At 46.0% G+C, this 16,321-nt stretch overlaps 1 protein-coding gene across 3 annotated transcripts in view; it reads right to left on the reverse strand.

Moving 5' to 3' along the window:
* LOC139236054 (dedicator of cytokinesis protein 2-like) overlaps positions 1 to 16,321 on the reverse strand; it is a 1,544,097-nt gene that overhangs the window by 984,271 nt on the left and 543,505 nt on the right. For all 3 annotated transcript variants that reach the window (XM_070866795.1, XM_070866794.1, XM_070866796.1), the window contains one exon: positions 8,862 to 8,989. In XM_070866795.1, the coding sequence (XP_070722896.1) occupies positions 8,862 to 8,989 (128 nt within the window). The remainder of the gene's footprint in view (positions 1 to 8,861; positions 8,990 to 16,321) is intronic.

Genomic DNA, 16,321 nt, shown 5'->3' on the forward strand with positions numbered 1-16,321 from the left:
GCTCTTCCAATTTTGTTCGCAAAGCTCCCAGTCTCTAGCTCTCCTCCTTGCCCCAAGAGGCCTATAACACATACCACGGATCAGCGTCGTGCTCCAGCTGCAGCCAAAACCATTTCAGATTCCTCCTGCTGATTAATACCCTCCCTTTTTTTTTGCAGTTACAGCCTCTTTTACAAATAAAGCTTCCCCCCACCACCTCCCTGAGCCAACTTATCTTTATGGGATCCCACTTCCAATCCATCACTATTATCCAACTAGGTTGCAGAGGTACCAATTACATCGAAATTCCCCAGGGTCGTATTTTATTTCTCACACTTCCACTATTCTGTGCATGTCTTACCATAGAATCTTAAAGTACAGAAGAAGGCCATCCGGCCCATTGTGCTCTTTGAAAGAGCTATCCAATTAGTCCCACTCATCCCCCACCCATGCTCTTTCCCCAGAGCCCTGTATTTTTTTTTCTTTCCTTTTCAAACATAGATCCGATTCCCTCCTGAAACTTACTATTGAATCTGCTGCCATCAGTCTTACAGGCAGCACACACCAGATCATAAAAACTCGCTCTGTAAAATAAATGTTTCCTCTTCACCGTCTTTGGTTCTTTTGCCAATTATTTTAAATCTGTGTCCTCTGGTTACCGACCTTCCTGCCAGGGGAAACATCATAACCTTATTTACTCTGTCAAAACCCCTCATAATTTTGAGCACCTCCAGTAAATCTCCCCTCAACCTTCTCTGCTCTCAGGATAACAATTCCAGCTTCTCCAGTCTCTCCACATAACTGAAGTTTTTCATCCCTGGTAACATTCTGATAAATCTCCTCTGCACTCTCTCTATCCTAACAGTTTCTAAAAGTCTTCTTGTATTTACTGACTTCCCCAAACTCCTGTCCCATCCCACTGTTGTTTTTGGTCTTAGAATGACATAGAATTTACAGCACTGAAGCAGACCCTTCGACCCAAATGGTCCATGCCGGTGTTTATGCTCTACACGAGCCTCCATCCACTCCATTTCATCTCACCCTACAAACATATCATAAGAACATAAGAAATAGGAGCAGGAGTAGGCCATTTGGCCCCTCGAGCCTGCTCCGCCATTCAATAAATTCATGGCGGATCTGATCATGGACTCAGCTCCACTTCCCTGCCTGCTCCCCATAACCCTTTACTCCATTATCACTCAAAAATCTGTCTATCTCCGCCTTAAATATATTCAATGACCCAGCCTCCACAGCTCTCTGGGGCAAAGAATTCCATAGATTTACAACCCTGTGAGAGAAGAAATGTCTCCTCATCTCAGTTTTAAATGGGCAGCCCCTTATTCTAGGACTATGTCCTCTAGTTTTAGTTTCCCCAATGAGTGGAAATATCCTCTCTGAATTCACCTTGTCGAGCCCCCTCATTATCTTATAAGTTTCAATAAGATCACCTCTCATTCTTCTGAACTTCAATGTGTATCGGCCCAACCTACTCAACCTATCCTCATAAGTCAACCCCCTCATCTCTGGAATCAACCTAGTGAACCTGCTCTGAACAGCCTCCAATGCAAGTACAGGAAACTCTCGTTTATCCAGATACGGATTTAACAGAAAACCTGCCTTAACGGAATTTAAAATATTGCGTTGCCACTTCTCACCGGCTGGCGGACCTGCACGTAACACTTCGACATATATCATATCCATATCCTTCTGTTGCAAAATCGCTAACAATTGCACAACGTGACACTCACCATGAGCAAGGACTCAGAAAATCTGCCATAAAAATCTAAAAACTGAATGCACAAGTTCACCCTCCTCTGCCCTTGCTTTGCCGATGTGTGTGTGTGTATGCGCGCTGCTGCAGCCGCTGTCCCTCACGGCTGCCACTGATGTTGGGAACGGGGGCAGCGCCCGCACCAGGTACCAGGCACAGAACGCAGCCCAGAGAGCGCGTTCCGGAACCCCGGAGCTAGACAATCTCCTCCTCGAGGCCACCTGCAGCCACTCCCAGTGCAGCATTCATCCCTCCGCGATTACAGTTCAGTACGTGCATGCTGGCAACTTGATCCCTTTTCTTCTGCAGAAACGATTGTCGCGCATGAACCGTTTGCCTCGCACGTTCTCACATTGAAACCACTCAGAACTCTTCTTGCAATTAGTTACTTCAGATGCAGTGACTATTAAGTAGGCGATCACTAACATACCCGTGGGAATTTTGATTTCCAATGAGTTGTTAAATATATATACAAATATTAACTTTAATGTAAACTCGCCCTATCGGAAAATTCGTTTACCGGAATTGCCGAATCCCCGAGTGATCCGGATAAACGAAAGTTTCCTGTATATCCTTCCTGAAATACAGAACCCAAAACTGTACGCAATACTCCAGGTGTGGCCTCCTATTCCTTTATCCCTCATATGTTTATCTAGCTTCCCCTTAAATGCATCTATGCTATTCGGCTCAATAACTCCACGTTTCTCCTGAATTCCTTATTGAATTTATTGGTGACTATCTTATATTTGCCACCCCTAGTGTTTGGACTCCCCCACACGTGACAACATTCTCTCCATGTCTACCTTTTTGAACCCCTTCATAATTTTAATGTCGTCTATCAGGTCACCTTTCAGCCTTCTCTTTTCAGCTCCATGTAGGAGACAAAACCCCAGGATCTTTAAAGGAATAACCGGTTTCACATTCGGTTCCCTCTGGATAGATGAGTTATGATGGGCCGGATGGCCTTCCTCATGTGAACTCATCTTGTGAATGTGACAGCCAGCTTGAATCTTTCAAAGTCAAATTTAATAGTTCTTTGAGAAAGTAATGGAGTGCATTGATGAAGGAAATATAATGGATATTGCGTGTGTTTGTATTTTCAAAAGGCGTGTTAAAAGGGGTCAAATAGGAAGCTTTGTGATAAAATTAAAGCACATGATATTTACTTGTACTTCTTTCATTTTAGTACACAATATTCACTGATCATGATGTGGTCTCTGCATTAGGGAGAACAAACACAGATTGGGTGATCAGTCCGTAAGTGTGACCCCAAGCTTCCGGTCGCCTGTCACTTTAATTTTCCGCTCCAGTCCCACTCTGACCTCTCCGTCCTCAGCCTCCTACATTGCTCCAATGAAGCTCAACGCAAGCTCGAGGAACAACACCTCATCTTTCGTTTAGGCACTTTACAGCCTTCTGGACTCAACATCGAGTTCAACAATTTCAAACCATAACCTCTACCCCTATTTTTTTTTTGATTTTTTTTACTCTTTCCCAAGACAGCTGTTGATGATTCTGCCATTTCCATTTACATCCTATCTAGACTCATCTTTGTTTCTTAACTTGTCTCATTACCATCTCCTTTTGCCTTGCACCGTAAAATCTGTTACATCTCTAACCTTTGCCAGTTCTGACGAAGGGCATCGACCTGAAACGTTAACTCTGGTTCTCTCTCCACAGATGCTGTCTGACCTACTGAGTATTCCCAGCATTTTCTGTTTTTATGACATTAAAGGAACTGTGATAGCATGGATAGGAAATTGGTTAAGGGACAGAAAACAGAGAGGAGTGGTTAATGGATATTTTTTCAGACAGGAGGGGCGTGAACAATGGTGCCCCCTGGAGGATGTAGTGCTTTAAATAAAAATAGTTTGCTTTGTCTTCCTGCAAAAAAATATCCTTACAGAATTTGCAGACAACACAAAAATGGGGAATGTGGATAACTACAAAGAATACTGTAAGTAGTTGCAGGAGAATAAATTGGGTATATAAAAGTTACATAACATTTAATGTAGAGAAATGTGAGGTGACAACTTTTGAGTGGAAGAATAAGGAGAAGATAGAATTATACAATCTTCGAACTTTATAGCATGGAAGGAGGCCATTTCGGTCCATCGTGTCCGTGCTGGCCAACAAAGAGCTATCCAGCCTAATCCCACTTTTCAGCTCTTTGTCTGCAGCCTGATAGGTTATGGCAGGCACTTCAAGTGCATATCCAGGTATTTTTTAAATGTGGTGAGGGTTTCTGCCTCTACCCTTTCAGGCAGTGAGTTCCAGGCCCCCACCACCCTCTGGGTGGAAAGATTTCCTCTCAAATTCCCTCTAAACCTCCCAATTACTTTAAATCTATGCCCCCTGGTTGTTGACCCATCTGCTAAGGGAAATAGGTCTTTCCTATCCATTCTATCTAGGCCCCTCATAATTTTATACACCTCAATAAGGTCTCCTCTCAGCCTCCTCTGTTCCAAAAAAAACCCCCCAGCCTATCCAATCTTTCCTCATAGCTAAAATTCTCCAGTCCATGCAACATCCTTGTAAATCTCCTCTGTACCCTCTCTAGTGCAATCACATCTTTCCTGTAATGTGGTGACCAGAACTGCATACAGTACTCCAGCTGTGGCCTAACTAGTGTTTTATACAGTTTAAGCATAACCTCTCTTCTCTTGTATTCTATATCTCGACTAATAAAGGCAAACATTCTGAATGCCTCCTTAACCACCTTATCTACCTGGCATGCAACCTTCAGGGATCTGTGAGCATTCACTCTAAGGTCCCTTTATTCCTCTACACTTCTCAGTGTCCTACCATTTATTCTGTATTCCTTTGCCTTGTTAGCCCTCCCCAAATGCATTACTTCACACTACTCAGGATTGAATTCCATTTGCTAACTGTTCTGCCGAGGCTGTGGATAGAGTGAACAAAACTGGAGAGAAGGTCAAAGAGGAGATCCGATTGAGGGGTTATGAGTGGTTTCGATAAGGTAAATTGTGGGACAAAACTATTTCCACTGGTTTATGAGTTGGTAACTAGAAGGTGTCAATTTAAGATGATCAGCTAAAGAATGAAAAGAGTGAATTTCTTTACGCTGAGGGTTGTTCGGACTGGGAATAACCAGCAAGTTGGGGCGGAGGGTGTGGGGGTAGTAGAAATGGAAGTAGATCCCACAACAACTTTTAACGTGGAACTGGATAAATATTTGACAAAGAAAAAAGAACAAAAGTAGTGCATTTATATTGTGCCTTTCATGACCACCGGACAGCTCAAAGCATTTTACAGTCAATTAATTACTTTTGGAGTGTAGTCATTGTTGTATTGTGGGAAACGCGGCAGCCAACTTGCGCACAGCAAGCTCTCACAAACAGCAACGTGATAATGACCAGATAATCCGTGTTTTGTTATGTTGAAAGGGTGTGAAAACTTAAAAGGGTATGGAGAATGGGTGGTGAAATGAGATTAAATGGATAGCTCTATCAGAAGCCCAGCATATGGGCAATGGAACAAGCAGCCTCTCTCTGTGCTGTGACATTTTAATTCTTTGAAGGTTGCTCCATGCCCTCTTCCTACTCCAGATTTCCTAACTCATCCTCATTTCAGGAGTGACACCACCATTTCTGAAAATTACTGAGACCCTTTAGATATATTTATATATACAGACAGACACACCCTCATTCCCTATCACCTTGTGTACACAATATATATTTTGCATCAAATTAAATAAATGAAGGGGTAAAAGAAAAAAAATGGTAGAGACTGAAATTAAAACAGATAATACTGGAAACACTCAGCAGATCAGTCAGGATCTTCAAAGGCGGGTTGATGTTTTGGGTCCTAAAACCCTTATCCATACTATTGTCACCAATTGATTCGATGTTTCCAATGCCCTCCTTATCAGTCTCACATCTAACAACACTCAATCAACTCCAAAATGCCCAAAACTCAGCTGTCCATACCCTGTCCTGCACTGCATCCCACTCGCCCATCACCCCAGTCCTCACCAGTCTACATAAGAACATAAGAAATAGGAGCAGGAGTAGACCATTTGGCCCCTCAAGCCTGCTCCACCATTCAATAAGATCATGGCTGATCTGATCTTGACCTCAACGTCACTTCCCTGCCCTCATAACCCTTGACTCCATTATCTTTCAAAAATCTGTCTATCTCCACCTTAAATATATTCAATGACCCAACCTCCATAGTTCTCTGGGGCAGAGAATTCCAAAGATTCACAAGCCTCCGAGAGAAGAAATTCCTCCTCACCTCTGTTTTCAATGGGCGACCCCTTATTCTGAGACTATGTCCCCTAGTTTTAGTTTCCCCTATGAATGGATATATCCTCTCTGCATCCACCTTGTTGAGTCCCCTCATTATCATAAGTTTCAATAAGATCACCTCTCATTCTTCTGAACTACCTTGGCATCTGGATCACAGCTATTTACATTTCTTCACCCTTAGCTTCAAATTCTATGGCCTTAACCCGCCCCATCTCTGCAACATCCTCAAGCCTTACAATCCCTCTCATACCCTTCAGTACTCCATCTCTGTCCTTCCACACACCCTCCCCTTTCCTTGCTCCACCTTTCGTGGCAGAACTGGCAGCCTTACTCTACGGAACTGACTCCCTAAACCCTCACCTCTCTTACTTCTCTCTCCATCTTTAAAAGTCTTCTTGTATCCATCTTTTTGACCAAGCTTTCGATGGCCTCTCCTAACTCCTCCATCATGGCTCAGTGTCAGGTCCTTTTTCTTTTCTCCTTGATGAAGTGCCTTGGGACATTGTCCAACTCGAGCTAGCTGCAAACTAACTACACCCCAAAGATTAACCTCTTATCTCTTATCAGATGCATCTGGGGCTGTTGATTATTTTGCATTAATGAAGACTTTGTGATGCACCAAACCTTCTGGGTTACCTACAGCAGCCCCTGAATTCCTAGTCAACTGGTCATAGGAGGCAGTTTCATCACACAGATCATTACAATTATGAAGCGGTTCGATAGGGTGGAGCTAGAGAAACCGGTTGCACTTGTGGGTGAATCCAGACCAAGGGGGCATAAATATAAGATAGTCACTGACAAATCAAGTAAAGAATTTCGGAGGGATTTCTTTACACTGATTGTGGAACTAACTGTCACATGGACTGAATGAAGTCGATAGAATGGAGCATTTAAGGGGAAGTTTGATGCTTCCATGAGGAATAAGGAAAGAGGTTTATAAGGACCAACGTGGAAAGAATATAGGGATCATTGTGTAAATCTAACAGAGAAATGTGAGGTTTTTAAGAGGAAGAATAAGAAGAGGATGTCAAGGCTGTGAATAGGGTGAGAGAAACCGAAGCTCTTTTCATTAGAACAGAGAAGGTCAAAGAGGAGATCTGATCGAGGGGCTATGATGGGTTTGAACAAGGTAAAATTGGGGGGGATAAAAAACTATTTCCACTGGTCTATGAGTTGGTAATGAAAGGGCGTCAATTTAAGATTATCAGCTGAAGAATGAAAGGAGAGAATTTCTTTAGAAAGAAAGATTTGCATTCATATAGCGCCTTTCACGACCACCGGTCATCTCAAAGCGCTTTGTAGCCAATGAAGTACTTTTGGAGTGTAGTCACTCTTGTAATGTGGAAACACAGCAGTCAATTTGCGCACAGCAAGCACCCAAAAACAGCAATGTGATAATAACCAGATAATCTGTTTTTAGCGATGTTGATTGAGGGATAAATATTGGCCAGGACACCGGGGATAACTCCCCAGCTCTTTTTCAAAATAGTGCCATGGATCTTTTACAGCCACCTGAGAGAGCAGACTGGGCCTCCCTTTAATGTCTCATCCGAAAGACGGCACCTCTGACAGTGCAGCACTGGGGAGTGTCAGCCTAGATTTATGGTCTCACGTCCTCTACAGTGGGACTTGAACCCACAATCTTCTGGCTCAGAGGCGAGGGTGCCACCCACTGAGCCACATCTGACACACTAATGTCATGTCATGTCATGCTGAGGGTTGTTGGGATTGGGAACAGCAGTCAGTTGGGGCGGGAGATGCAAGTAAAATCCACAACAGCTTTTAATGTGGAACTGGATAAATATTTGACAAAGAAAAACCTTAAAACATAGAAACATAGAAAATAGGTGCAGGAGTAGGCCATTCGGCACTTCGAGCCTGCACCACCATTCAATAAGATCATGGCTGATCATTCACCTCAGTACCCCTTTCCTGCTTTCTCTCTATACCCCTTGATCCCGTTAGCCATAAGGGCCATACCTAACTCCCTCTTGAATATATCCAATGAACTGGCATCAAAACTCTCTGTGGTAGGGAATTCCACAGGTTAACAACTCTCTGAGTGAAGAAGTTTCTCCTCATCTCAGTCCTAAATGGCTTACCCCTTATCCTTAAACTGTGTCCCCTGGTTCTGGACTTCCCCAACATCAGGAACATTGGGCAAATGCATGACAGATGCAGTATAATGTGGATAAATGTGAGGTTATCCACTTTGGGGGCAAAAACAAGGCGGCAGAATATTATTTGAAGGGCAGCAGATTAGGAAAAGGGGAGGTGCAACGAGACCTGGGTGTCATGGTACATCAGTCATTGAAAGCTGACATGCAGGTACAGCAGGCGATGAAGAAGGCAAATGGTATGTTGGCCTTCATAGCTAGGGGATTTGAGTGTAGGAGCAGGGAGGCCTTACTGCAGTTGTACAGGGCCTTGGTGAGGCCTCACCTGGAACATTGTGTTCAGTTTTGGTCTCCTAATCTGAGGAAGGACGTTCTTGCTATTGAGGGAGTACAGCGAAGGTTCACCAAACTGATTCCCGGGATGGCAGGACTGACATACGAGGAGAGACTGGATCGACTGGGCCTGTACTCACTGGAGTTTAGAAGGATGAGAGGGGATCTCATAGAAACGTATAAATTTCTGACATGGAGAATGGGTCCAGAGTGGGAGGAGGCTCGGGTGGAGCATAAACCAGTTGGAACGAATGGTCTGGTTTCCGTGCTGTAGATGCTATGCAATGCACTGGGCTTGGACTTTGCCCACATTGAATGTTCCTCAGGATGGAAGCCTCGTCCATCCCCGAGCTCCCCAATTACAGCTTCTGCTGTCCGTGCCATACATACCACGTTCCGTTGGTAGAGAACCTCCAGGATGTTGCTGAGCAGCTCAACGCAAGCCTCTTCCTCGTCTCCTCTCTGAATCAGTTCTTTCATTGTCGTCGTCATCATCGACAGCAAAATAGCTCGGCATTCTGTGAAAGGATGATGGCAAATCTGGGTTCAAAATATGGCACATTGCACTCCTTACATATGCTACATTCTTACACTATCAAACACTGGTAGTTTCTCCTCCAGTATCGAGGTTAGCCACCTGCATCACCTCAGCCGCCTGATACAGTCCTCTGTAGATATGGTAGCATAGCGGTTATGTTACAGGACTAGTAATCCAAAGGCTAGACTAATGAACCCGAGATGAGAGTTCAAATCCCACCATGGTAGCTGGAGAATTTATATTCAGCTAATTAAATAAATCTGGAATAAAAAGGGGCATTATGAAACTACTGAAACCCAACTGGCTCACTAATGCCCTTTAGGGAAGGAAATCTGACATCCTTACCCGGCCTGGCCTATACATGACTACAGACCCACAGCAATGTGGTTGACTCTTAACTGCCCCTCTGAAATGGCCAAGCGAGCCACGCCATTGTACTAAACTTCTGGGACAAAGTCAGCACTGTGGGAGCACCTTCACCACATGGACTGCAGCGGTTCAAGAAGATGGCACACCACCACCTTCTCAAGGGCAATTCGGGATGGGCAATAAATGCCGGCCTTGCTAGTAATGCCCACATGCCGTGAATGAATAAAAAAAAAAGATTCTCCATAGGATCCCCTGGAGAATGCTGTCAATAGTATTGTTCAATCCTAATCAGCAGAAACAAAGAACTTGCATTTATATAGCGCCTTCTACCACCCCGGAATCCCAATGTGATTCACAGCCAATTAAGTACTTGGTGAAGTATGGTCACTGTTACAATGTAGGAAACGTGCCAGTCAATTTGTGCACAGCAAGCTCCCACAAACAGCAATGTGATAATGACCAGATAATCTGTTTTTGTTATGTTGATTGAGGGATAAATATTGGCCAAGACACCGTGGAGAACTCCCCTGCTCTTCTTCAAAATGGTGCCATGGGTTCTTTTACGATCACCTGAGAGAGCAGACGGGGACTCGGTTTTTAACGTCTCATCTGAGAGACGGCATCTCCGACAGTGCAGCACTCCCTCAGCACTGCATTGGGAGTGTCAGCCTAGATTTCGTGCTCAAGTCTGTGGAGTGGGACTTGAACCCACAACTTTCTGACTCAGACAAGTATGCTACCCACTGAGCCGCGGTGGACAGAATGTTCCTTGGAATGATGTGTTGAATTGCAGGTTCGTTTCACGTCAATCTCACTTAGGTCACAAGGATGACAAAAGCGCTTCTCCCTTGGAACACAGCACTGATCCCCATTCCCAAGGTACTCCGACAATGTGATAAGACTGTTCAGCCCCTGCCACCCCGATTGCTATCCAGCGACTCTTGCTGAAAAACAATGCTTGGGTGTGACTGCCCCTCATGATCAAATAGCCCGCTGACACTCAATGTCCAGATTCACGCATGACCGTTTGGACAAGTTATCAGAGGGCAACTGGCACTTAGGAAACAGTATTGCAACATTCCTCTACAGTGTTAGGGGAAGAGGGCAGTAAGCTGGAGAAAGACCAACATAATGGCCTTCAGTACAGAGTACTGTATTTCATTCTCGGGATATGGGCGTCGCTGGTAAGCTGTCATTTAGTGACCATCGCTTGTTGACCAAGGTTTGGACCACTACAGGGATCAGTTAAGAGTCAACAACGTTAGTGTGGGACTGGTGTCACATATAGGCCAGGTTTCCTTCCCTTAAAGGACATTAGTGAACCAGTTGGGTTCTTAACGACAATCCGACAGCTTCATGGTCACTTTTACTGATACCGGCTTTTTATTTCCTGATTTTATGAAATGCATGCAAATTTTCAAAGATGCCTTGGTGGGATTTGAGCTCATGTTCTCTGGATCACTTGTCCAGTTAAATAACCATGACATTAGTATCTGAAATCCTCAACCTACACCATGTAAACAGATTAACAGTTGATGCGATCCAGATATATACAAAATGGCAGCCGTGTTTACCGACTAATGACAGTGACTACGCTGCAGAGTAATTTATTAGCATAGAATCATAAAGAACGAAAGACTTGCATTTCTACAGCGCCTTTCATGGCCACCGGACGTCTCAATAGCATTTTACAGCCAATGGAGTGCTTTTTGAAGTGTCGTCGCTGTTGTAATGTGGGAACGCCCCGCAGCCAACGTGCACACAGCAAACTTCCACAAGCAGCAATGTGATAATGACCAGATAATCTGATTTTGTTATGTTGGTTCAGCGCTAAATATTGGCCAGGACACCAGGGATAACTCCCCTGCTCTTCTTCAACATAGTGCCATGGGATCTTTTACATCCACCTTAGAGAGCAGACGGGGCCTCGGTTTAACGTCTCATCTGAAAGTCGGCACCTCCAGCAGCATTCCCTCAGCACTGCACTGGATCGTTGCCCTTGATTTTTGTGCTCAAGTCTCTGAAGTGGTTCTCGAACTCACGACCTTCTGACTCAGAGGCAAGGGCGCTACCCACTGAGCCACAGCTGACACCACAGAATCTTGTGCATCATAGGGTCTTACAGCACAGAAGGAGGCCAATCGGCTCATCGGGCCTGTGCTCGCTCTTTAAAAGAGTAATCCAATTTGTCCCACTTCCCCTTGCTTTTTTCCCTACGGCTTGCAAATGTTTCCAATATATCCAGTTCCCTTTTGAAAGTTACTGTCGAATCTGCTTCCACCATCCAGTAAACTAGGATAATAAGAACTCGCTGGAGAGTGGAGCTAGAAACATTGGGAATATTACGAATGCAATTTGGACGCTAAGCTGGGAGCATTTGGAGACTGACACAACAGCTGTGCTATTGGTTAAGGCGCGGGGTGTAACTAAGATGTTGCGGCGTGAATCCGGAATCAGAGCAAAACCTGACTTTGGAGCAAAGCAGAGCAAGATTCCGTCCTGTCGACGGTGGTGTTACATTTCACTGTGCAGGACAGGTGGCTCCTGTTTGACACCACAATTACATTTCACTGTGACTCCTGTTTGACACCACAATCAGAGTCGGCACCAAGGGTACAGTGCAGTGCCAGCGACCCGAGATGCATTAGCTTCAATGGGCTGAATGGAGTCCGTATTTAATCTTACAGCACAGAAGGAGGCCATTCGGCCCATCGTGCCTGTGCCAGCTCTTTGAAAGAGCAATCCAATTAGTCCCACTCCCCCTGCTTTCTCCCATAGCATTGTAAATATTTGCTTTGTAAATATATATCCAATTCCTTTTTAAAATTTGAATCTGCTTCCACTACCCTTTCAGGCCGTGTCTTCCAGGAAATAACTCGCTGCATAAAAAAAACTTCTGCTCAACCACACCCCACATTCCCCTCCCCGCCGCTATCTTTTTAGCCAATTATTATAAATGTGTCCTCTGGTTACTGACCCTCCTGCCAGTGGAAAAACAGTTTCTCCTGATTTACTCTAACAAAAATCCCTCATCATTTTCAACGCCTCTACTAAATCTCTCCTTAACCTCCTTTATCTGTGAAATATTGTGATGCCATTCTGAAATGTGATGAACAACAACAACTTGTATTTATAAAGCACCTTTAACGTAGTGAAACATCCCAAGGCGTTTTACAGGAGTATTATGAGATTTAAAAAATTGACATCGAGTCGCATAAGTAGAAATTAGCGCAGCTGACCAAAGAGGTAGGTTTTAAGGAGCGTCTTGAAGGAGGAAAGAGAGGTAGAGAGGTCTAGGCAGGGCGTTCCAGAGCTTGGGGGCCCAGGCAACAGAAGGCACGGCCACTGGTTGTTGAGCGATTATAATCAGGGATGCTCATGAGAGCAGAATTAGAGGAGCGCAGACATCAGACATCTCGGGGGGGAGGGGGGTTTGTGGGGCTGGAGGAGATTACAGCGATAGGGAGGGGCAAGAGCATTGGAGGGATTTGAAAATAAGGATAAGAATTTTGAAATCGAAGTGTTGCTTAACCGGCATTCAATATAGGTGAGCGAGTTCAGGGATGATGGGTGAGTTAAGATACGGGCAGCCGAAGTTTTGGATCACCTCCAGTTTACCTCGGGTAGAATGTGGGAGGCCAGCCAGGAGTACCCTGAAATAGTCAAGTTTAGAGGTAACAAGGTGCTATATAAATGCTCAAAATAGCCAGCTCATTTCTTCTTCCGTCGACCACCAGTGCTTCAGTTTGACTTTCCCAGCTCAGCCGTGCCATGTGCTGTGGCTGAACTTTTACATTTCAGTCTCCCTGTTAGATGGTGTCCCGATTTTCAGGAAGAGCTGGCCTGCAATAAGGATAACGAGCCCATGCTTTACGAGCGTCCCTAATCAGAATAGCAGCCACTTGGCATGCTGTGTGCTTCACGTCAGCGCGCCCTGGCATGCTAATCACACGCTGAACAGATGCTGCCACCAACTCCGCAATTTAAAAAAAATAAATACAGAAACGCTGGTAATCTCGCGCCCGTGAAGTGGAGCTGAGCAGCACTTGTGCTGCAACGTGCTGGCAATTCAATGACTACACATCAAATCCAGCAGGGACTTCAATCAGACACCCATTTAAGCGATGGGGATTGGGGGGTGGGGGCTGTAATTCTCACGATTGTAAGAATCAAGCATAGAAGGAGGCCATTCGGCCCATCATGCTGTGTCGGCTCTTTGAAGAGCCATCCAATTAGTCCCACTCTTCCCCTCATCGACCCCCCGCCACCCCGCCCCACTCTGCCTTCCAACCCACCACTCTTTCCCTGTAGTCCTGCAATTTATTTTCCTTTTCAAGGACTTATTCAATTCCCTTTTGAAAGTTACTATTGAATCTGCTTCCACCGCCCTTTCAGACAATGCATTCCAAATCATCATAACTCATTACGTATAAAAAGAATTTCCCCTCATCTCCCCCTTGGTTTAGCGCACTGGTTAATGCACTCACATTAACTTCCCATGTAGACTATTTCAGTACCATTATTGACTTATTTTGTTTAAGCGGGATAAGGCTACAAGATCTTAGCATATTAACCAGTCACTAAACATGGTATGTAGAAGAACTATCATCATCATCATCATCATAGGCAGTCCCTCGGAATCGAGGAGGACTTGCTTCCACTCTTAAAATGAGTTCTTAGGTGGCTGAACAGTCCAATACGAGAACCGCAATCCCTGTCACAGGTGAGGCTGATAGTCGTTGAGGGAAGGGGTGGGTGGGACTGGTTTGCTGCACGCTCTTTCCGCTGCCTGCGCTTGTTTTCTGCATGCTCTCGCCAATGAGACTCGAGGTGCTCACATTCCTCCATTTAGGGCGGTCTTTGGCCAGGGGTTCCCAGGTGTCAGTGGGGATGTTGCACTTTATCAGGGAGGCTTTGAGGGTGTCCTTGTAACGTTTCCTCTGCCTGCCTTTGGCTCGTTTGCCGTGAAGGAGTTCCAAGCACAGCGCTTGCTTTGGGAGTCTTGTGTCAGGCATGCGAACAATGTGGCCCGCCCAGCAGAGCTGATCAAGTGTGGTCAGTGCTTCAATGCTGGGGATGTTGGCCTGGCCGAGGACGCTGATGTTGGTGCGTCTGTCCACCCAGGGGATTTCTAGATTCTTGCGGAGACATCGTTGATGGTATCTCTCCAGCGACTTGAGATGTCTGCTGTACATGGTCCATGTATCTGAGCCATACAGGAGGGCAGGTATTACTATAGCCCTGTAGAGCATGAGCTTGGTGGCAGTTTTGAGGACTTGGTCTTCAAACACTCTTTTCCTCAGGCGGCTGAAGGCTGCACTGGCACACTGGAGGCGGTGTTGAATCTCATCGTCACTATCTGCTCTTGTTGATAAGACGCTCCCGAGGTATGGGAAATGGTCCACGTTGTCCAGGGCAGTGCTGTGCGGCAAGGACAGGCTGGTGGAGAACCTTTGTCTTATGGATGTTTAGCGTAAGGCCCATGCTTTCGTACGCCTCAGTAAATACGTCGACTATGTCCTGGAGTTCAGCCTCTGTATGTGCGCAGACGCAGGCGTCGTCCACGTACTGTAGTTCGACGACAGAGGTTGGGGTGGTCTTGGACCTGGCCTGGAGACGGCGAAGGCTGAACAGGTTCTGTAGTTTAGTTCCACTCCAGCGGGGAGCTTGTTGACTGTGAGGTGGTGCATGGCAGCGAGGAAGACTGAGAAGAGGGTTGGGGCGATAACGCAGCCCTGTTTGACACCGGTCGGGATGTGGATTGGGTCTGTAATGGACCAGTTGGTAAGGATCACGGCTTGCATGTCGTCGTGGAGCAGGCGGAGGATGGTGATGAACTTTTGGGGGCACCCGAAGCGGAGGAGGATTCTCCATAGACCCTTGCGGTTGACAGTGTCAAAGGCCTTTGTAAGGTCGAAGAACTTGTATAAGGGCTGGCACTGTTCCCTGCGTTTTTCGCAGCTGTCGCACTGCAAAGATCATTTCCGTTGTGCGCCAGAAGGGACGAAATCCGCACTGTGACTCCGGGAGGAGCTCCTCAGCCACAGGGAGAAAACTGTTGGAAGATTCTAGCGACGACTTTCCCAGTGACTGATAGCAGGGAGATTCCTCTGTAGTCGGACTTGTCCCCTTTTTTAAAGATAGTCACGATCACTGCATCGCTGAGATCTCCCAGCATGCTCTCCTCCCTCCAGATGAGAGAGATGAGGTCATGTATTGGCGCCAACAGCACCTCCCCACCATACTTCAGTGCCTCAGCGGGGATTCCATCTGCTCCCGTAGCCTTGTTGTTTTTAAGCTGTCTTATGGCTTTTTCTACCTTGTGCAGTGTTGGGGTTTTGCCAAGGTGGTGGCGGGTAGCATGCTGCGGGATGGAGTCAAGAACACTCGGGTCCAAGACAGAGTCTCGACTGAGGAGATCTTCGAAGTGCTCCTTCCAGCGGGCCGTGATTTCCTCGGTGTCCTTGATGAGTGTTTCCCCGTCTTGGCCAGCAGTGGGGTGAGGCCTTGGGTCTTTGGACCATAGGTGGACTTGAATGCAATGAAGAATCCCCGCACATCATGGCTGTCGGCCAGCTGCTGTATCGCCTGTGCTTTCTCCATCCAACACTTGTTCTTTAGGTGCCGGGTTTTTTGTTGGACCTCAGCCTTGAGCTGTCTGTAATGCTGCTTTGCTGCTCCCGAGTTGGGTTGTTGTTCAAAGGCTCAGAAATGTCCTGCGCTTGCGACCTATTAGCTCTTGGATCTCCTGATCATTCTCATCGAATCAGTCCTGGTGTTTCCTGGTTGAGTGACCGAGTGTCTCTTCACAGGCATTGGTTATGGAGGCCTGGAGGGCAGACCAAGCGCTGTGGGCATTCTGCATCTCGGGGTCATCAAGGCACGCCAGGTTAGCTGTGAGGCACTGGCTGTATAGGGCTCTCTTAGCTGGGTCCTTAAGTGC

This window comes from Pristiophorus japonicus, chromosome 2, assembly GCF_044704955.1.
Source record: "Pristiophorus japonicus isolate sPriJap1 chromosome 2, sPriJap1.hap1, whole genome shotgun sequence".
NCBI lineage: Eukaryota > Metazoa > Chordata > Chondrichthyes > Pristiophoridae > Pristiophorus > Pristiophorus japonicus.